The sequence below is a fragment of the Myotis nattereri genome (genome assembly GCF_964212035.1).
Source record: "Myotis nattereri genome assembly, chromosome: 5".
In the NCBI taxonomy this organism is placed as follows: Eukaryota; Metazoa; Chordata; class Mammalia; order Chiroptera; family Vespertilionidae; genus Myotis; species Myotis nattereri.
The window spans coordinates 72,764,766-72,784,493 of NC_138080.1; the positions used below are offsets into that span (position 1 = coordinate 72,764,766).

The 19,728-nt window shown below is 55.9% G+C and overlaps 2 protein-coding genes across 3 annotated transcripts in view; one reads left to right on the plus strand and one right to left on the minus strand.

Moving 5' to 3' along the window:
* The first annotated feature begins 4,858 nt into the window (after window positions 1-4,858).
* Window positions 4,859-18,470, plus strand: HK3 (hexokinase 3). Its single transcript, XM_081092063.1, has 18 exons — window positions 4,859-4,975; window positions 9,322-9,499; window positions 9,708-9,862; window positions 9,947-10,066; window positions 10,152-10,247; window positions 10,870-10,969; window positions 11,050-11,233; window positions 11,721-11,876; window positions 12,029-12,262; window positions 12,591-12,886; window positions 12,985-13,124; window positions 13,206-13,325; window positions 15,566-15,661; window positions 15,833-15,932; window positions 17,217-17,400; window positions 17,500-17,655; window positions 17,818-18,051; window positions 18,137-18,470. The coding sequence occupies exons 1-18, from the start codon at window positions 4,880-4,882 to the stop codon at window positions 18,279-18,281; spliced, it is 2,790 nt and encodes a 929-aa protein (XP_080948189.1). The 5' UTR covers window positions 4,859-4,879; the 3' UTR covers window positions 18,282-18,470.
* UNC5A (unc-5 netrin receptor A) overlaps window positions 18,441-19,728 on the minus strand; it is a gene marked incomplete at its 5' end in the record, with an annotated part of 57,179 nt that continues 55,891 nt past the window's right edge. For both annotated transcript variants that reach the window (XM_081092062.1, XM_081092061.1), the window contains one exon: window positions 18,441-19,553. In XM_081092062.1, the coding sequence (XP_080948188.1) occupies window positions 19,388-19,553 (166 nt within the window). In that variant the 3' untranslated portion in view covers window positions 18,441-19,387. The remainder of the gene's footprint in view (window positions 19,554-19,728) is intronic.

Genomic DNA, 19,728 nt, shown 5'->3' on the forward strand with positions numbered 1-19,728 from the left:
GGCATAGCCTAGTGAAAGGGCATGGAGGGAACTATGGGGAGCTTTTCGAGGGCCTGTTTGCCTTGTTGCGGGGCACTGTCTGCTGTGAGAAGCAAGCCTGGGAGCAACTCAGAGCAGGGATGATCTGGTTCCTAGCCCAGCAGAACTCTGGCTGTGCCCCACCTTTCCTCCTGCTGACCTCTCCCCATTTCTCAGTTCCTTCTGGACAGCTCAAATTTGATCTAATTCTGGGGAACCCAAACTAAGGCAAATCATACCTATGGAGAAATTAGTCAGGATTTGTCCTTCCCCTTTTGGTCAGAGGTCATCTGGTGTCTTGAGAACTGCTGGCTACTACTGTGCCTAGGCTACTGCAAGGCCTGTCAGCTGTTCACAGACCTTAAGTCCAGGTTGCCTCCTCCCTCCAAAGGCCCTGACACTCAGCCTGGGGTTCTGGGACCTCTGCTCCTGGGGAGATGGACACACATTTCCAGAAACAGACGAGGAGCTCTGGCGCTCTGGCTCAGGAGACTGCAGACTGGCTGCCAGCATGAATCACAGCTGGGCCTTTCACCTCAGTTCCATATTCTCATCTCTTAACTGAACAAGGTTGAGAGAGACTGGAAATCCAGGTTAGGCAGGACACTACGTCATGGGTGACCTGTTCACTCCCATCTTGAGCTCCCTGCCTGTCAGGGCCTATATGCTGTACTGGTACCCAGAGAACTGTGCAGCAGGGCTGATGTCGGGTGTTCCCAGGCCCTGTCAATGCCAAAACGAATCCAAGAGCTACTGTCCCGGGCCTTCATCATCCTGGTGGAGGTCATGTACTGTCTGTGGGTAATGGTAGGGTTACTGCTGACGAGGTAACCTAAAGCTTTAACGTATCTGCTCACCAATTTCCCTGAAATGAAAATTGGTGCAGTATGTTGTCTCCTACCATGGTGTGTATCTTGGTTCATGTGGGCTGCTATAACAAAATGCCACTGTCTGGGTAGCTTATAAACAATAGAAGTTTATTACAATTCTGGAGCCTGGAAGGCTGAGATCAGGGAGCGAGTGTGGTCAGGTGAGGGTCCTCTTCTGGTTGCAGATTTCTGGTGTCCTCCACATGTTGGAAGGAGTGAGGGATCTTCTGGAGCCTCTCTTATGAGGAGACTGATCCCATTCATGAGGGCTCCATCCTCATGACCTAATCATTTTCCAAAGGCCCCACCTAATACCATCACCTTGGGCATTAGGTTTTCAACATGAATTTTTGGAGGAACACACATTTCATACCATAGCAGTGAGCACAGTGATGCTTCAAGGTTCTGTGCATTCAAGAAGACTAGTTCAGCCGGTGGTTGAGCGTCAACCTATGAACCAGGAGGTCAGAGTTTGATTCCTGGTCAGGGCACAGTCCTGGTTTGCGGGCTCAATCCCCGGTGTGTCGCTTGCAGGAGGCAGCTGATCAATGATTCTCTCTCATCATTGATGTTTCTCCCTCTCTGAAATCAATAAAAATATATTAAGAAAAAATAAAAAGACTAGTACAGGGGAAAACCAACTTGGTGGCCAACAGATTGACTACAACCTGAGACTCCCCTCCCCTTTCAGTAGAGAAGATCTATGTTGTGAACCTACTGCCCCCCTTGGCCTACAGACTAACGGCTAGATTCCAGTCTAGCTCCACCGCTCCACCACGCAGTCCCATCTCCATGCATCCTCTTCAGAACCTTGGAGCTATACTTCATTCCATGAAGATGTCTGATTTTCCATCATGTTGTACATGCTCCTCTCTTCCAAGGACCACCTGTCAGAATACTACCATTCCTTCAAGGCTCAGCTTCCTCAGCTTGCCCTGCCCACTCCAAGGCAAGTCTCTTCTGTGCTCACATGACCTCTCACTCACTAGTATTTCCACATTTTGCCAAATTGTCCATTGGATTGCATATTTCCCAGACTAGGCCTCTCCATTTTCTTTCCAGGGGTGAGCTACCACCTCAGAGCTCAGACTCTGAGTTTTTGTAAAATGGACAGAACTCCCATCCTTGCAGAGAGCATGTCCTAGAGCCCTTGACCGATTTTACCTCTCCAACTTCCTGTGGTCATCTTGCTTAAGTTTGCACCATGGCCTTGCCTACCCCCGGCTCCTCTTAGGGCAGACTCAAAAGGAAGTGACTTAGCTGTTGTCTAATAAAAGGGCGGGGCTTGGGGACATTATCAGGTCACTTGTGCGTTTCACTTTGGGTGCAAACCAGGCCCGTGGGATGTCTCATTGAGGGACAAGCGCCCAGGCCTGAGGAGACTGACCAACTGCTGTTTTCCCCAGGTAAGAGCCTCCTCCTCTGTGTAGTTCCTACCTGCCTCAGCCCCAACCCTCACCCTTATCTCTGCTGCTTGGCCCATACTGGAGGAGTGAAGGCTGGAAAGACTAAGCCTTTGGTCCTCAGTTGTGGCTCCCTCCCCAGCAAGTATCTGTGGTCTGTGTTTCTAAAAGAAGGCTCATCCCATGTAGCTGGCTCAGCTGAGGGAAGCCAAGAGCCCCACAGTTCTTTAAATGTGTGCGACCTGGGCTGGGGGCTGGGGATCCAGTGATATGGGAGGCATGTCCATCTCTACAAGGACTCTCAGCTGGAAGAGACAGACATGGATATATTTACTGAGAGGGTAAATGCTGAGGTTTCGTGAAGAAAGATTCACAGTCCCTGGCATGGAGAAGTGCTAAACAAATGTGAAATAGAAGAGGGAATGAAAAAGTGAATGAATGAATGGCTGAGCCAGCTGGGCCTTGAAAGGAGAATGAAAGCTCACCACTGTGTGTAGCCCTTGGCCCTTTCCAAAGGTAATTGCCTCAGTTACCCCATTTTATCTTTGAAACTGACCTATAATTTATGTGGAACTAACATTCCCATTTGAGAGGCTTAGAAACTGAGTGTAGGATTATATGACTCTGGGAATATTTGTTAGAAATGGATTTCTTGGTTCTCTGAACAAGACTACCTGCCCACCCCCAAATTCACAAAGCTGTTTAGCACCTACCTCTGCTGAACCCTGTGTTGGGCGTTGAAGATGCAGAGATGATCCAGACACGGTGGTTCCAGGCTCAGGGAACACGGAACAAAGGCTAGACATCAAGAGACAGGATGAAGCTCATAGTGTGTAGCATATGAAGGGCAGTAGGGGGAGGAAGCTTGGTTGGAGGACAGGGTTAGGGCCTGGAATGCCACAGTAAATAGTTTTGGACTTCTTTTTTTCTGCAGTGGGAGCCAGCAGAATGACAGTTCCTTCCTTAGGGGGATAGATCTGGGGAGTGACATGATAAAATCTATTTTAGCGCAGTTGGTGGCAGGGCAGGGCAGGGTGGTGGTGGACAGATTAGAGTAGGAGAAGGTGGAGCATAGGAGAAGAATCATGGGCAAAAGTGAAGGAGAAAATGAATGTGTGGAGTGTGAGGAGCCTCTCCAAGTTCGGATCATGATGTCTAATAGATGATTAGAATTCGGTATTTGGCTCAGGAGAGGGATATTTAGGAGCCCTCACACAGAAGTTTTAATCAATTCTTGGGGATGAGTGAGTGTGGAAAGGAGAGCTCTCAGAAACCTGGGAGCCCCATTGCTTAAGGGGAGAGGAGAGAAGGAGTTAATGAAGATGATGAGAGATTTAGGAAGGAGGCCCAGGAAGAACTGGTTGTTGAAGTCAAGGGACAAGAGTATTTTGTAGTGAAGAGAATGCTCATGACTACATGCCTGAGAGAGGGCAGTACTAGTGGGGCCTCAGCCAAAGGCTGGGTTTGGGCGGTCAGATTATAGGTGACCACGGGGAGTGATGGGAGTAGAAGTTGGGAGGGTTGCGGGGGTGGAAGGTGTCTTTCCTGAGGTTGCCTTTCCAGGAGGAGAGGTGGAGTGATTTGTTGGACCCTCCACTGCATTTCTCATTTCCTTCTCCCCCGAAGGGCACCTGGATCACAGGCTCCCTCAGGACCCTCCTGGAACATCAGTGCCACCTCTAGCTTGAGTGAGCACACCTGACATTCCACAGTCCTTTAGAGTGTGCAAAGGACTTTCAGAATCATTAATCCCTTTAAGCCTCACAAGAACTGAATTTTTTTCCTGTCCTAGAAGAGGAAATTGAGGTTCATAGAGTTTTCATGCAAATTCAGCTAAATAAATCTGAAGACAGTGAAGTAGGTTCTTTTGCTCTTATTATCTCTTTTGCTCCTTCCCACACCCACCCAGGAGCTGAGGTTTAAATTAAATATTCCAAAACATTTTTCCAGGTGTTACTCCATGTAATTCTCACCAACCTTGTACAGGTATCATAAATGACTTGCCCATAGTTTGTGCCACAAGTAGGAGCCCTTACTGAAGCACAGGTCCACCCCTCACTTCTTCTCCATCTATCTTCAGGAAGAAATCCATGCATCTCAGCTTGGCATAGAAACATCTGTGGTTCAGCCTGCTTGTTGCTCCAGCACATCACACTCTTTCTTCCAAAAGCTCTAGCACATTCCTGAACTCCTAAGCACAGCAGCTTGTCCATCTCGGTTGATGCCTATGTCAACCCATTGGGATTGCTGTAGGGCTGTGAGGTCCCTGAAGGTGGGGCCCTGGTTGGCAGCGGAGTAGGCAAAGGAACTGGTGTGAATGAACCTTCCCACCCCCTGGAGGGTTAAGTGAGTTACAGGACAGAATGAACGAAAGGCATTAGGAATAGAAACCAGCCTTCCTGGTCCTCTCTTATGACACATGCTTCTGGAAACTGACTGAGGTTCTGAGCTCTGCCCATAGCTTCCTTCCTGTCCCCTTCAGAAGGAAGAAAGAGTCTGAGTCACGGCCTCCTAGGGCCTGTAGAGTAAGCGGTTCACCCAGGCTGCCTCTTTCCTCCCATAGGTGGCCACCCCCAATTGTGGAACCACATGGACTCCATTGGGCCTGTAGGGTTGTGGCAAAAGGAAGGAGCCCCCGGTTGCCCCCAGGAGGGCTTGCCCTGCTCTCCGGACAGCTCTGAGCTGGTAAGTTCAGCACTGGGTTCCTGTAAAGGTGCTTATTGAGAGCTGCCAAGAGCAGGATTGGCTAAAGATGATGTGGGGCCATGTGATCACACCTTTGCAGCACCTTCCAGTTTTCAGAGCCTTTCATATCTGATCTGGTCAGTGTCTCCTACGACGCTACACACAACTGCAAGGCAGGGACTAGCTCCTCACTTTACAGCCCAGGAAGAGGAGGCCCAGAGAAATGGTGTGCCTTCGACTAAGGCATGACAGGAGTCTGAGCTGGGCTGAGATCTTTCAGCCCCAAATATATTGCTTTGGCCACATTGCCACACAGGCACCTCCTCTGCCCCAAATGGGCTGACCCAGTCTAGGAAGCTGTGTTCTTAAGGACCCTCCTTCCCCCACTTCTCTAGTCACTCCTGCAGCTCTCCCTCCCTTCCACGCCATGCAGTCAGTCAGGCACGCAGAGCCGAGGTTACAGTGCGGCTTACCCTACATGCTTCCAATTAGCTCAGAAGTGAGTCTCTTTTGTCCTCTTGACCAAGATGTAGAGCCCTTGCATACCACATCCTTGAGCCGGAAACACTTGTGTAAGTCATTTCATATCCCGTAGCCTCTGTTTCCTCATCAGTAAAATGGAAGAAAAGAAAATGGAGTCCACCCACCCCCTGGAGGGTTAAGTGAGTTACAGGACATAATAAAGGACAAAGGCGTCGAGAGAGGGTTCTTCAACTGTTCCCTGCAGCTTCTTTAGTTTTCCAGCTTGTCCTGATATCTGCTGGACTTGGTTCATTGCCCAAACTGTGGGGCATCACCCCTCACTGCATTTCATGCTTCTACTTCACCCTCATCCAATCTCTGCCCCAGACCCTGCTGTAAACATTTCCTCTGTGTTCCACCCACCGCCCACCGCCCACCGCCCACCGCCCACCGCCCACCGCTGGCCACAGGAGTGAGCAATGCCTGGCCTGCCGCCATCTCCCACTCACTTTATGCCCTTGCTCCCGTCTTGGTCCTACATCTGCCCTGCTGACTTCATTACATGCACCTGCAGTTTAAAGACATTCTCTTAGGCTTTGGGAGACTTCACTGGGATGCCATGTTCTCCATGGCCTTGGCCCCACCTCAGCACCACAGGCTTCCCCTCGGCCCCTTCCCATGTGTGGTCAGAGCGCAGCCCCTTCTCAGAGTCCCGTCCCCACCCCTCCTCCCAGGTCTCTTGTTGCCACCAGAGGGGCAATAAACCAGGCTCTCCAGGCGGTTTGTACCTCATGCTCTGAGGAAAGGAAACCCACGTTTCAGTGAGCATGTCCTATAGGCCAGCCACTGTCCCACCCCTTCTCAGTCCTCACAGAAAAGGGGGGGTGCTATTTTACCTCCTGCTGGATGGAGAAGGAAGCCACTTAGAGAGGCAGGGCAATGAGCCCAGACTGACCGACATGCAAGCTGCTCGAGGAGCCAGCTTTGAAGCCATATTGGATCAGCCTCTTTCTAAGGCTTTGCTTCTCGCTGTCCTGGCTGAGGTCTCTCCCGAGTTTTCTCAGGGGAGATAGAAGGGAACGACCCAGTAGCTTCTCCTGGCTACTATGCACCCACCAGAGTGGGCCAGGGAAGTCCTGTTTTTCTTGTGGCTTCTACCATCTTCTTGTCATTCCTCTTGCACCTTCCACTGGACCCGGAAGGAAAAGGAAGAAAAAACATCCATCTGCCTAAGCCATCAACTCCATCATTCTTCTGTTATCATTAAGCAATAAAAACACAGCCCTCACCCTGAACAGTACTTTACACTTTCATGTGCACGATCCCCTTTAATTCTTATGCCCCCACAACCACTCAATCAGCAAATCTGTCCTGAGTGCTGCCAGCCTTGAGCAGCCACCACTCGGCTCCGAGATACACTGTGAGTAAGACGTGGCCCTGGCACTGGGGGGTTGGGGGCCTCTGAATATCATTATTCTCTGGGTTTTGCATAAGAGGCAACTTGTTCTCTCAGAGGGAAGTTTGACTTGCCCAGGGCCACACATCCAGGAAGTGGCAGGGCAACACTCAGATGTAAGTTATCTCATGCCAGGTCCTATGGGGTTTCCTCGCTGCAACCTTCATCAGCTTTGGGGTCTTTTCTTTTCAGAAATTGCTAGTTTTTATAAAGCTTTCACATTTATGTAGAAACGTCTCTGTAGTCCGACAGGTCGGGTTCAAATCTCACCCTGTGCCTTGATAGCTGCTTGACTTAGGCAGATGACTGTCCCCGTCTGAGCCCCAGTGTCCTCATTTGTGCTGGGAATAGCCCCTCTGAGCATTCCTGGCTGCTGTAAGCATCTGCGGTAATATAAACAGGGGCTGAACTTCTGGCACTCCTGTTAGGGTCGTTTGCGCCTTAGGCTTCTGTTTCCCATCTCTTCCTAAGGCAGGGGTGGGAGAGAGCCCTCCCATCTTCCTCAGTGGGCAGCTTCTCTTCCCAGTCTCCCCAGCCTCCTCATCCAGATCCCAGTGGTTCTTTACAAACACAGGTCCAGCTTAGGGCGGCAGGTTGCAGGAACGGAATTCCTGTGCAACCAGAGGTGGGGGCCTGGGAAAGGCTAAGCCCAGAAGAATGGAGTCACCGGCCGGGGCTCTCCAATGAACCCGGGAAGGCTGCTGGGCCTCTTTGAAGGATGGCCCCGAGGTTGCCAGGAGGAGGTTTCCCTATAGAGGGGAGGTAGCAGGGTGCTTTTTAAGCTCCCCACAGCGGGCTTCTAGTGGAGAAGAACTCAGAGTGTCCTGTCCTCTGCTTTCCTCTCCCCTCCCTTCATGCTAATCTACTCCTGCTCCAGTCTTCCCCCAAATTCATCCCCTTGCACTGAAGAAAGTCCCTTTATGCTCTTTCCCCAGATTTTTTTCTTTTTTAAAATATATTTTTATTGATTTCAGAGAGGAAGGAAGAGAGAGAGACAGAAACACCAATGATGAAAATCATTGATTGGCCCTCTTGCACGCCCCCTACTGGGGATCTAGCCCTCAACCTGGGCATGTGCCCTTGATCGGAATCAAACTCAGAACTTCAGTCTACAGGCCGACGCTCTATCCACTGAGCCAAACTGGCGAGGGCACTTTCCCCAGATTTTCACATGGCTCATTCCCTTCCTTCCTTTAGGTCACCTCCATAGGAAGGCCTTTCCTGACCAACGTCCAAAAATATCTCTACCTCCCTGCTCACTCTCGACTTCTATTCCTGCTTGTTTTTTTTTTAAGCTGCTATTACTACCAGATCATCTTATCTGCTTATTTGCTTATTTTCTGTCCCTACAAGGCAGCCTGAGCTGCACAGGGCAGGCCTCAGCTGGTGGAGCAGCACTCGGTGCTGGGAATGGCACTGGGTGCGTGGGTGGGCCTCCCCCAATGCCTGTGGGAGGGACGGCAACGGACGGACGGAGGGCATCCTCTGCGGGGTCGCCTCCAGACTCTCCTCAGCGCCTCACCTTCAGACCCCCTGCCGTGCTTTCCTGATTCTACCCTCTGACCTCATTTCCCTCCTGTCTCATGCTGATGTTTGGCGTGGCAGGTTTTGAGGCATCATGTGACCTCTTCCCACATGACCTGTTCCTCTACCCAGGGAGCTTTCCCGGGGGTGACCCACTCCCAGGCCCACAAGGATTCTGGGATGGGGGAACCCTGGGGGAGGACTTAGGTCCTCGGGCCACCACCAAGCCCAGAACACACCTGGGTGGACACACTGGGCCCCCAGGCGGATCTCTCCTTATGGGAGGCCCAGTCCTTCCCAGTGTCAGCACTGGTCTATGGGAGAGAGTGGAACTATAAGTATTGGTGGTGTGTTTAAAAAAAAAAAAAAAAAAAGGTGAGGGTTGGGCTTGCTCAGGCTCCAGAATCAAGTGGATCTGGAGAAGGAAGCACCTGAACTTGAAGTTTGTTCACACATGTGTTCATTCACTTGCTTCTTTGAGAAGCTTGGCTCTGGGTACTGGGAACCCAGAGCAAGTCAGTCCTGGTGTGACAGGAGAAAGGCCTTGTTAAACCCTGAATTGAATGAAATAGGAGGAGCTAGGAGTATAGTGATCTGAGGAGCCACGAGGGGATGGAGCAGGAGGAAGTGGGTGGGTCTTTCCTCCAGAAAGGAGCCTTCTGAGGGTGTTGGAGGTGGTGCAGGCCCTAAGCGGCCAGCGGGCCAGAGTGTGGGAAGAGGTGAGGTGTGGGGCTGGGTGGTGCTGGGAGACCAGGCTCAGAAAGGGCTCAGGCCAGCCCTGGGGAAGCTGAGGGAGGGGCTGGTCTGGACAGGTGAGGGGAGGTATGAGCAGGACAGGGCTGGCTTGTCCTGGTTGGGGTTGGGGTACTTGGCTAGGCCAACAGGTCTCCTGCCCAGATGTCAGCCTGTTTTCCTCCAGGCGCAGGAATGCCTGGATCAATTCAAGGTGACGAGCACACAGTTGCGGCAGATCCAAGCCAGCCTCCTGTGCTCCATGGAGCAGGCACTGACGGGCCAGGCCAGCCCTGCCCCTGCTGTCCGGATGCTGCCCACATATGTGGGGTCCACCCCACACGGCACTGGTGGGTGACATAGACTAAGACAGGTGGCCAGGCCTGGGGAGAGGGCTATCACCTGGGGGAGGGGGTAGTTTCTTATCCCTGTCCCTGTCTCTAAGGTTCCTATCTCTAAGTTCCCTTGACAAGACTCTGCAGGCCTTGGGAATGTTTCTGGGAGGCAGAGAGCTTGGTATCAACAGCTGCTTGCCTCTCTGTGACCACTTGTCCTCAGAGCAAGGAGACTTCGTGGTGCTGGAGCTGGGAGCCACGGGGGCTTCACTGCGTGTTCTGTGGGTGACCCTGACGGGCACTGAGGGGCACCGGATTGAGCCCCGGAGCCAGGAGTTTTTGATCCCCCAAGAGGTGATGCTGGGTCCTGGTCAGCAGGTGAGGGCTCCGTGCTCAGGCAGTGCGACCACAGGGTGGCTGGGGCTCTGCTGGGCAGAGCTGAGCCCCTTCCGTGTCCCCCAGCTCTTCGACTTTGCGGCTCGCTGCCTGTCTGAATTCCTGGATGCGCACCCTGTGGACAGACAGGGCCTGCAGCTTGGGTTCAACTTCTCCTTCCCTTGTCACCAGACGGGCCTGGACAAGGTGAGGTGGAGAGGGCATGGGGGTGGTGGGGAGGGGCTGCAGCCCCATGAAGGCTGTTGGAGTGACCCCACTTTTCTGCCCCCAGAGTACCCTCATTTCCTGGACCAAAGGCTTTAGGTGCAGTGGTGTGGAAGGCCAGGATGTGGTCCAGTTGCTTCGAGATGCCATTGAGAGGCAGGGGGTGAGTGGGGGCAGGGGCCATGGGACAACCATGTGGCCTGCCCTGTGCTTCTGGGAGGGCCTGCTTTTCTTTCCTGCTTATATCCTTTATCCAGTTTAACCTTGAGGTAAATGCTGCTGCCACTCCCATTTCCTAGGTAAAGAGACTGAGGCCAAGAAAGGTCAAACCAATGCTTAGGGCCATGGGGGAAACAAAGATGAAAAGGCTTGAGCCTGTCCTCAAGGCCTCTTGGTCCAGTGGGGAAAGCATTCAATAAAAGACTGTCCCTGTTGAGGGGGATCCGATGGCCCTGGGAGCCCTGGGGAGGGCCCATTGTGCCTCGAGCAAGGACTTGGAGGAGGAGACTGCCAGGTGCATAAGCTGGAGCTGGGGAGGATGTAGTTTCAGAGAAGGGCATATGCTAATGTCTTGTTGCCTGAGGAGGCCAGGCTGTTGGAACTAATGGCCGCTGTACTGTGTGCATGGCTGGAAGTCAGGGCTGGACGGGAAGGGCTTGGGGAGCCAGGCCAGGATGAGGGGGAGCCAGCAAGGGGCCTCAATCTGGCTTGGGAGTCTCCATCACAGACAGGGCCCCAGCCCTGCCCAACCCCAGGTTCCCCTGCTCTGCCCTCCCGCTGTCCAGGCCTGCAGCATCGATGTGGTTGCCGTGGTGAACGACACGGTGGGCACCATGATGGGCTGCGAGCTGGGGACTGCACCCTGCGAGGTTGGGCTTGTTGTAGGTGAGCCATGGGCCATTTGTGGCAGTGGGTGGGGGGCACGGTTGCCTGGGGGCAGGCCCTGATGAGGTCGTCTCTGTCAGACACTGGCACCAACGCGTGTTACATGGAGGAGGCGCGGCACGTGGCGGTGCTGGATGAGGACCGCGGCCGCGTCTGCGTCAGCATCGAGTGGGGCTCCTTCGGTGATGATGGGGCCCTGGGGTCGGTGCTGACCACATTCGACCGCCTCCTGGACCAGGAGTCCCTGAATCCCGGTGCCCAGAGGTGGCCTGACTTTCTACTCTACGCCCTTCTCTGCCTGCTCCCCATCCCCTCCACTGTCCTGTGCGCCAGCCCTGAGGGCCAGCCACTCCCTCCCAGGAGCTCCAGGCTGCCCCTCAGGGGCCCTGGCCAGGCTCATAGAAGGAAGGGCTCTAGGTTCTAGAACTCAGAGTTCTCACACCGTGGCCCTCCCTTATTCCTCGCTCTGGCTAGCCCTGACAGGAGCTGGAGATTGGGGGTAGCTGAGTAAAGTGTCCCACACTCCCCTTTGGGTCCTGCCACCCTCCAGAAGCCCCCTAACCCTAACCCAAACTGGAGGGGGCAGTGGGGTCTGGGTAAACACCCACCTGTCTCCTGGGAAGTCATTTGCTTCTGGAACCTCCAGCCTGGGGACCCTAAAGAAAAGGACGTCTCCTTGAGGGCTCTCACAGGTGGGCCCATGGGGGCCAAGCCTTAGGAAAGCCTCTCCAGCCACCCTTCCGGCCAGCAGGTTTGAGAAGATGATTGGCGGCCTGTACCTGGGTGAGCTGGTGCGGCAGGTCCTGGCTCACCTGGCCCAGCACCGGGTCCTCTTTGGTGGCTGCACCTCCCGTGCCCTGCTGAGCCGAGGGGGCATCCTCCTGGAGCATGTGGCCGAGATGGAGGAGTGAGTGTGGGAAGCCAGTGGGGTGGAAATGGGCTTCTCTGCTTGGGAGAGGGAGGATGCTCTGCCCCCCAGGTAGCCACGGGGCTTTGGGGGAAGAGGGACAGGGAGCTTCTGGGATATTTGACCCTCAAAGTAGCACCCTGTCCCCCCAGCGCCTCGGCTGGGACAGCCCGTGTGCACGCTATCCTGCGGGACTTGGGCCTGAACGCAGGGGCCTCGGATGCCGAGCTGGTGCGGCATGTGTGCGCGGCCGTGTGCACGCGAGCCGCCCAGCTCTGCGCCGCTGCCCTGGCTGCCGTCCTCACCCGCCTCCAGCACAGCCGGGAGCAGCAGTCGCTTCAGATCGCTGTGGCCACTGGAGGCCGAGTGTTTGAGCACCACCCCAGGTATTCGGAAAACACAGATCCTGTGTGAGCAGGTAGCAGGAACACGTGTGTGTGTGTGTGTGACAAGCACCCAAGGGCACTCCAGTACCATGGCTGAGGGCAGGGTGAGGCCAGATGGGGGCTGGGGGCCAAAAGAGGTCAGAGGAGAGAAAAGATGCTTCTCCTTGGGTGTGCAAGGGAGGGGCCCCTGGGGGCACGGGGCATGGCGTTGGTGCACAGACAGACTTAGAATTGAACTGATTTGAAATGATGGGGTCCAGGCTTCAGGAAGCTCTGGGGGTCAGGGCCTGGTGCCAAGCCAGGGTGGGCCTCTCATGTGTTTGTGCAGGTTCCTCAGTGTCCTGCAGGAGACGGTGACGCTCCTGGCCCCTGAATGTGATGTCTCCTTTATCCCTTCTGTGGATGGGGGTGGCCGGGGTGTGGCAATGGTGACCGCGGTGGCTGCCCGCCTGGCTGCCCACCGGCGCCTATTGGAGGAGACCCTGGCACCGTTCCGGTTGACCCGCGAGCAGCTGGCAGTGGTGCAGGCACAGATGCGGGAGGCCATGGTCAAGGGGCTCCAAGGGGAGGCCTCCTCCCTCCGAATGCTGCCCACTTATGTCCGGGCCACTCCTGATGGCAGCGGTGAGGACCTGGCCTGAGTGTGTGACTGGGACATGGGCTCCTGGGGGTCAGTGTGTGCTGAGTGAAGCCACCCACTCTGTCCTGTCTCTGTCCCACAGAGCGGGGGCACTTCCTGGCGCTGGACCTTGGAGGCACCAACTTCCGAGTCCTCCTGGTACATGTGGCCACAGAAGGCGTGGAGATCACCAACCAGGTCTATTCCATCCCTGAGTGTGTGGCTCAGGGCTCTGGGCAGCAGGTACTCACAGCCTGGGGCTGAAGCAGGGACAGGGAAGGGCCGGTGCCCCTCTCCCCGATGCTGACTTGCGCCGCCCCTCAGCTCTTTGACCACATCGTGGACTGCATCCTGGACTTCCAGCAGAAGCAGGGCCTGAGCGGGCAGAGCCTCCCCCTGGGTTTCACCTTCTCCTTCCCGTGCAGGCAGCTTGGCCTGGACCAGGTGAGGGGGGAGGGCTGGGGGAGGGCGTTCCCAAGGCTTCCCACCCACGTGCCCTCATGGCCTTGCAGGAGGCTGGGGAGAGGACTGGGGGAGGGGCAGGCAGAGGCACCACTGGGCTAAGCCTGCACTCAGCCTCAGTTTCCCTAATGCAGTGTGCCCAATGGGTGGAAGGGGTAAAGTGGCCTGGAATCCAGTCACAAAGAGGCCTGGGATGGAGAAGGACACGGGTATCCCTGGGGGCTGCCAATAAGCAGGAGAGTGGAGCCAGGGGTAGGCGTGGGCCCTTGGGAGTAGTGCAGGCCCAGGTCTGGGCTGACCACGCACTGGTGTAGGGCCTGCAGGGAGCAGCGTTGGCTCCAGGCGCTCGAAGGGCTGTGCTCACACGGATCCTTTTTGCCCTCTCTCCCCTTCCCGGCCTTGCCAGCGTCCCTCTCAGCGCCTGGCTGGAGTGGGTGCCTAACTGGGGTGGCAGAGCAGCAGGCTCTCAGCACACACCTCCACGCACCCTTCAACAAGAATGCTAGACTTTTCGTGCACACACAGGCCTGTCATGCAAACAGGTCCTCCTGGAACTCTAGTCCAGGTTCTCAGGAGTCCCCTCCTCAACATCCCAACTTGTGCGAAAAATTGCTATGATGAGGGGTATACTGTCCCCGAAGGTGCCCACTGCGTCCTGCCCTACCTGCGTCTCTGAGTAGCTCTGCCTCCTCAGCTCCAACTAGCCCTTGTGTGGCTGTCGCCCTCTGCTCCAGCCCTGACCTCCCAGATGCGTGCCTCCGTACTCTGCCTTCCCCCACCCGCACGGCCACTGCATCTCTCGGCTGGTCCTCTTGCTCCAGGCTGAGCAGCTGGCGCCTTTTGATTATTTCTTATAAAGTGTGAGAAGCAGGTGGGACTCAAGATGCAAAAGCAGGCATGCAGGAAACATGATCCTATTGATCTATCACTGAACTAAATGTCTGTGTTGAACCCACAATCTTTGGAGGGTGAAAACTTAATGTTGATCAATTTGGAGACCCCCCTCCCCACTAGGGGCCCCTCTCGGCTGCACAGTGATCGTCCTTCGCTGTAATGAATGTGCAGACACAAAAGGGAAACTCTTGGGGAGACACCAGGCCCCCACTGGGAAGCAGTAAGGGGCTACTGCTTCCTCTCTTGGGTCCTCACACCTCCCTGGGGAAGGAGGGCAGAGGCCTCTTCTCCTCTCAGACCACCCAAATCCCGTGTCTCCTTCCTTCCCGCCCAAGGGTGGGCCCAGCGTGGAGGGCCCAGAGCACCTCTCTCAGGAAGCCATCCGAAACCTGGCTCGCCCGCCCCACCTCCCTTCCCAGGCCAGGGGTTCTTTGTCTTGTCTGGGAGCAGGGAAGCTTTGCTACTCTCATGATCTGGTCTCCCACACACTGGCCTCCCTCTCATTCACTCTTGTTGGTTTCTGGTTTGGGGACAGTGAGCACAGAACACCCTAGATGTAGTCATATAGGGAAAGTGATACGACAATATTACTGGGGGAAATGTTGGTTAGTATTCCTAATCTCCTGACCTAAAGATTTTCAGATCTGCTCTCCACGCTTCCCCGTGGGCAGAGCAGTCATTTTCTCCGCGCCCCCCACACACCCCCCTCCCCCCCCCCCCCCCCCCGGCCCGCTCTTAGAGAAGCACACCAAGAAAAGCACAGCGAAGTCCCCAATTTAAGGCCAATTTCTCACAGTAAAGGCTTAGCTGTCTTGTCCCCTTCCATCCTGCCCACATGTCTGGGTTCTGGCTTTTCTATTCATCCTTCACTTACATCTGGCACACACGTGTGAATCTCCCAATGACACAGCTCTGTCCCAGCTCCAAGAATTCCTTCTCTCAAGCGACTCTGGCTAGCTCTTTTCAGAAGAGCAGAATCTGCTGCCATGTGGACCCCCTGAGCCTCCCCTTTCTCACACACAGCACTCACTTGACAAGCTCCATCCCTTCCTAACCCAATCACGAAGGGCCATTCCTTCTGGGCAACCATCTTAAAATGGCCAAACCCTGAGAGCATCTGAGCCTTCTGGTACTAACATAGGTTGAACGTTTATTAATAGGTTTCTTCACACTGGAAGGCTTCTGAGGACTTGGCAGGGGGTAGAGGGCAAGGCCCTCTGCTGTATGGGCAGAGTGGACCTGGGGGAACATGGTATGCTGGAGGAGATGCAGGCTTTGGGGAGGCCAAGTGAGATTCCAAGGGGTCCCCTGCCTTGGTCCCACCCCAGGGCATCCTTCTGAACTGGACGAAGGGTTTCAATGCATCAGACTGTGAGGGCCAAGATGTTGTGCGTCTGCTGCGGGAAGCCCTTAAGCGCAGACAGGTAAGGAGTCTGCCTCCAGGGGTGCTTTGGGGCTGTGGCAGGCCTTGAGGCAAGCAAAGGGTCTCTCGCTTCCTAAGAGGGGGACCCTCTGCAGTAGAGACCTCTGGGTCCAGCACCAGTTGCCGTGACGACCATGTTGCCCAGCAACTAGCCTCATCCTTTTGTGTGCAGGCAATGGAGCTGAATGTCGTTGCCATTGTCAATGACACAGTGGGAACCATGATGTCCTGTGGCTATGAGGACCCCCGTTGTGAGGTCGGCCTTATTGTTGGTGAGGAGAGCCCTGCTCTTTTGTGCCCCTACTGCCTGATGCTAATTCATGGGACACTCCGTGCTTGGAGCAGGGGTGGAGGGGGTTGGGTGGAGGATGCCAGGGATTGACAGAGAATGAGCTATGAGGGTCCTTTAGGTCAACCAAGATTCTAAGTCTTTATTAAGCGCCTATCCTGTGGCCAGCCGAGGGATGGATGAAGGGACAGGAAGACACATAAAGGGAGAAGACACCTGCCTTTTCAGAACTGACCATTTAGCAGGGCTTGAGCCTAGAATAGCATGTGGCAGTCAGAGAGAGCTAAACCTGACTCTGTGCCAGGGTGACAGGCTGAGCTCAGAAAGGAAGGGGTCCCACGATGAGTGGGACTTGCAAAGAAAGCCTTGAAAGAAGGGATCTGGCTGGGCAGGGAAGGAGGGCTCCCACAGGTCCGCAGGCATCCATCTCTCAGAGCACAGGGTGGGTGATAGCCATTCGTGGGACCGGGAGCTTCTTGAACATAGAGCCTGGCATGGGCAGGCGCTCGGAGGGGTGTGCCCAAACTGCCATGGGAATAAACCACTGGATGGAGGAAGTCAAGGTGGGGTTGCAAGGAGTCCACCTGCTTAGAGCTGACCGGGTGTTGGGATAGGAAAGGGATGCCTTTGCCCTCTGCCTGGAATGCCGTTCCTTTCTGTGCTTCTTGGCTTCAAGGCTAAACCCCAACTTACTTCCTCTCTGTAGCTTTTCCTGACCCTCTAGGCAGGATGATTCATTGGCACTCCCAGGATGCTCTTCTTTGCACCTTCATTTAGGCACATACGGGCAGTCTCTGAGTTGTCTGCTCATTGCCCCACCTCTGGCCACTGCGGGGCTCCTCTGGTCTGACTCCTGTCCCCGTCCTTGGCTCTTGGCCCAGCACCTGCTAGTTTGACTAAAGAACTGAAGACCAGTCCAGGGAGCTTAGGCGTCTCACCTGCAGACAGTGGAGGGCTGTCTGTCACACATCTCCCAGGGGAATGGCATGGCTGGTGGAATTTCTAGGAGTGCCCGGGGGAAGCATGGGAGATGCACCGATGGTGGAGCTGGTAGGGGAAGCAGTGGAGGCCCAGGGGCTTGGTGCTGGCAGGGGCTGCGGAAGAATGTCAGGAAGGAAAGAAGACCAGGACTGGGGACAGGGCATGAGCGTGGGGAGATGGAGATGTAAAAATGAGCCCACATTTTGCCGTCTCAGTGCAGGAAGGGATCAGAGGGGGTACTGTCTGATTTAGTAAATGGCTCCTACTCTGTCTGGCCTTCCTGCAGGAACCGGCACCAATGCCTGCTACATGGAGGAGCTCCGGAATGTGGCAGGAGTGGCTGGAGACCTAGGCCACATGTGCATCAACATGGAGTGGGGCGCCTTTGGGGATGATGGCTCTCTGGACACGCTCAGCACCTGCTTCGATGCAAGTGTGGATCAGGCATCCATCAACCCTGGCAAACAGAGGTGTGGGCTGGGCCGGGCAGGGGTGGCTGGTGGTGGCTTCCGCTGGTGATGGTAGTGGATGGGGTCTCCTACCCTGTGGGCACACACACTTCCATGCAGGTTTGAGAAGATGATCAGTGGCATGTACCTGGGGGAGATCGTCCGCCACATCCTCTTGCATTTGACCAGCCTTGGAGTTCTCTTCCGGGGTCAGCAGACCCAGAGCCTTCAGACCAGGGACATTTTCAAGACCAAGTTTCTGTCTGAGATTGAAAGGTGCCGAGCCATGCATTACCGCCTCCCACCTCCCAAAGGGGTCTTTCTGTTCACTTTGGGTGGAAGGCTGGCTGGAGGGAGGTCCACCCAGGAGGACAGAAGCCATGAGAGGGGAGCTAATGCCAGACCCTACCTCTGTGTTCTATTCCTTCCTGTCCCCAGTGACAGCCTGGCCCTGAGGCAGGTCCGAGCCATCCTTGAGGAGCTGGGGCTGCCCCTGACCTCGGATGATACCCTGATGGTCCTGGAGGTGTGCCAGGCTGTGTCCCAGCGGGCAGCCCAGCTCTGTGGGGCAGGTGTGGCTGCCGTGGTGGAGAAGATCCGTGAGAACCGGGGCCTGGAAGAGCTGACTGTGTCTGTGGGAGTGGATGGGACCCTCTACAAGCTGCACCCCCAGTGAGTCTGGATGCCAGGCTGGGTGGGAGGCATGCCTGGGTAGGGCCTGGCTGGCCTGGGCTCACCTCAGCCCCTCCCCTCACAGCTTCTCTCGCCTGGTGGCGGCCACTGTGCAGGAGCTGGCCCCTCGCTGTGCAGTCACCTTCCTGCAGTCGGAGGATGGGTCGGGCAAAGGTGCAGCCCTGGTCACTGCCGTTGCCTGTCGCCTGGCCAAGCAGACCCGTGTCTGAAGACGTCTCCAGGAACCAGCTGTGCTGGACCAGGGCTGGGGCCCCACCTGTGCCCCAGCCAGGCTCAGCCACCCAGGACTCCCAGAACAGCCCATGTGTGACCCCTCTGTGGCCACTGACCTCAAGTTCTGGCTTCCCCGAGAGAAGCAGCACTTGGGTTAGCAATATATATATAATTTATTTACATTCACGTCCGCTAAAATCCCTACGCGCCCCGGCGGCCGGGCAAGGCTGTGTACATAAGGCCAAGTGTAAGTGCGTGAATGCACTTAAGACAGAGTCAGGGCACGAGCTTCACACGACAGGCCCCAGGAGCGGGCACGCCACGGCACGCACACTCGCCATTGTCCAGCCCAGGACTCCCGTTGCATATTCACACGCCCCGTCGGACAGGGCTCCTCTTGGTGGGGGAGGGGAGGATCAGGGAGGAGCCTTGGGCGTCCCTGGGTGGGTGGGAGAAGGGCAGCATGTGAGAGGCAGATGTGGACTGATACCGGGCGTGAGAGGTGTGAGTGGCCTCCAGGTGTACAGCATGACGTGTGTGCAGGGAGGGGGAAGCCGGTGAGATGGCACACGAGACATGCGTGGGCACATGCCCGTGTGGGGGTCGTGTGCCTGAATCCAGGGGCCGCCCCCCATCCGGCTGTGGCCCTCAGTCCCACAGGCTTGGAGCCGGGCCCCTCAGACGTGCCCCTACCCAGCAGGCACAGAAATGTTTGCATAAGGTCCAGCTCAGGCAGGAGCTCCAGGGTGCGTCCCGAGCCCAGTGTGTGCACACATGCTGTGCGTGTGCGGTCCCCGGCCAGGGGCGGGGGGAGAGGTAGCACCACACACATACACACACACACACAGGGGCTGGGCCTGGGCTGGCTTTTGGCACTGTCCAGCCTGGGCCCTGGGGGCAGGGGGCAGTGCCAGCCTGGCCTGGCAGGCCCTGGAGGGGCGGGAGCATGGGCAGGGTCTGAAGGGCCAGTGTGAAGAGACAGCGTTCACCAGGAGGGGCCTGTCCACACAGCTCCCTGGTGTGAGGAGGCCCCATCCGGCTCTGCCTGTCCCTGGAAGGTCCCAAAGCTGGTGAGAGTGTAGGTGTGGGGGCCTGGCTGGCCTCAGCATTCAGCCTCCGACACTGTGAAGAGGCCGCCGTCTGGCTGGCCCAGTCCGGCCACTGCTGCAGCCAGCTGGCTGAGGTTGCCATTGGGGAAGTGCCTTGCCTCCCACAGGTTGAGGATCATGGCTGTGGGGCTGGGCTTGGAGGCAAAGAAGCTGAGATGGCTGTGGAGAGAAGGGGAAGAAGGGAGCTCATTAGTGGCCTGGCCTCACCCCAGGCTACTGCCTCCTGCCTCTGTCAACCATACTGGATGTCCTGGCTGCTGATGGATGGGCCACAGGCCCCACAGAGTGTCCTGTCCACCCCACCCATCCTACCCCGCCAGGCTGGACTGCAGGT

Coding starts and splice junctions, on each gene's coding strand:
- HK3 (XM_081092063.1), top strand. CDS start 4,880: ATGGACTCCATTGGGCCTGTAGGGTTGTGGCAAAAGGAAGGAGCCCCC. Junction 13,326..15,565: donor GGCAGCTTGGCCTGGACCAG/GTGAGGGGGGAG, acceptor GTCCCACCCCAG/GGCATCCTTCTGAACTGGAC. Junction 18,052..18,136: donor CTCTACAAGCTGCACCCCCA/GTGAGTCTGGAT, acceptor CTCCCCTCACAG/CTTCTCTCGCCTGGTGGCGG.